We start from the raw sequence: 1,734 nt of genomic DNA on the forward strand, positions 1-1,734 counted from the left end.
TCCGTCTTCAATGCCCTGCAACACTTGACACCCGACGACACTGCTAGCCGCCGAGGAGTGCTGCAGATCGTACGCGATGCCCAAAACCGCTGTGCCGAGCACATTGGCCGTGAATGTTCCTAGTGGGAATGCCGCGATCAAACGGTTCATGCGAACCGACAGCTGGAAACGCAGAATGCAGCCCACCGGCGCGAAGACAAGGGAGAAGAGGACCTTTCCGCGCCATGCATCATATGGACCAAAAATGGTCAAGACGATAGCGCCAATCCATACGCCGAAGGCCAGGAAAAGGAACAATGGATTGAGGATCTTGGAAAAGTCAACATTGACCGTTGCGTCTTCGACCAACCGTTCTGTCAAGACGGCCAGATGTGCGCCTATCTTTAAGGCGATGATACTCAATCCTATCTCTAAGAGAAGCACGGCGAGGACAGCCATGACGCTGTAGCCTGCCTCGCGACTCCTAGCCGAAGATGTCACGAAGTGATTCGCAACATCATCCGTATTGATGTCGTTTGATATTGCCAGGAAAGAATCCCGACATATCGATGCGAAAGAAGTGAAACATCCGCAGAAGCCAACAGTAAGACCGAGGTATCCAGGCTCCTGACCTCGAGAAGCGCGAAATGCAGCTTCGACTGCGGCTCCTCGTCCGTCCGCCGATTGTTCTCCACTGTCGCTGCGTGATCCTTCAAGCCTTTCCGATGAATCCGCGCGCTTGTCATGTTCGCCCTGCGCCTTCTGCCAGTGTCTGCGAAAGAGAGTGCGGTCCTCTCGCAAATATCCGATGATGAGAGAGCCAGCAAAATTCGCCCATAGGTCCGTATTGGGTATCAATGCCCCGGGATAGAGCGTCAAGGACTGCAAGCCAATTCTTGCAAGCACGCCGAAGATAGAAAAGCATATGATGTAGGAGTAGATGTATAATTGTACCAGGAAGCGCGATAGCTTTGTGACTTCATCTGCGCTCCCAGATTCCTCGTGTTTCGATTTGCTATTGCTACGATGCTCCAAATCGTCATGTCGGTAGGCTTCGTCTTCGCTTGGGTTCTCGTCGGGTGGGGGGGCGAAGAGCTCATCGAGGCCCGACTCTTCTCTGGATAGAGTGGTTTCTTCGGTGTCTCTTGCCGCTGAAGACCTTCGGTTGGACTCAAGTCTCGGGCCATGGTCAAGGTTTCGATCAGGTGGGGGTGCCCGAATTTCGTCCAGGCCGATCTCCTCATTGGCCAATTCGTTGTTCTGCCTTTGGCTGTGATGCCGACCATTGGAAGGCCGTGTCGATTCGTTGTTCATGGTGTAATTGGCAAGCAAGATCTCAGGTACTACTCACTTCCCATGAAACTGCACGTAGCCGTGGCTTGTGTTGTACTTGGGGATATTGGACAGCGAGTGAAAGACGAGACTGACGCAACACAAATCGGTTCCAACACAGATTACCACGTGCAATAGAGCCAATGCAGGGTCTGGCAATGGAGGATGCTGAAGCCGCGCCTCCCGTCTGGATCAATTCGTCGGAAAGCGCGGGAGGCACAGACCTTGTGTGAAGTTAGCCCACGGCAAGGCCGAAAGGCAGAAAGGGCGGATCTGCAATTCATTTCGTCACGCTTACTACAGTATTCGCGTTTTAGCCTACGTCACAGGTACGTGTAGACATACCCACTCGGCCTCCAGCTGTTCGGGTAGATACGCTAGTAATAATGATAAGGACTCACTTACTCTCTTGCTCACTTGTTA

At 52.8% G+C, this 1,734-nt stretch overlaps 1 protein-coding gene across 1 annotated transcript; it reads right to left on the reverse strand.

The window, feature by feature from the left end:
- K489DRAFT_329013 (uncharacterized protein) lies at positions 1 to 1,293 on the reverse strand (the record flags this gene model as incomplete). The annotated part of the gene is made up of 1 exon (XM_033602101.1): positions 1 to 1,293. A coding segment is annotated over one exon (1,293 nt), but the record flags the coding sequence as incomplete, so codon positions are not given.
- Positions 1,294 to 1,734: the final 441 nt, after the last annotated feature.

Source organism: Dissoconium aciculare (genome assembly GCF_010015565.1).
Source record: "Dissoconium aciculare CBS 342.82 unplaced genomic scaffold K489scaffold_51, whole genome shotgun sequence".
NCBI lineage: Eukaryota > Fungi > Ascomycota > Dothideomycetes > Mycosphaerellales > Dissoconiaceae > Dissoconium > Dissoconium aciculare.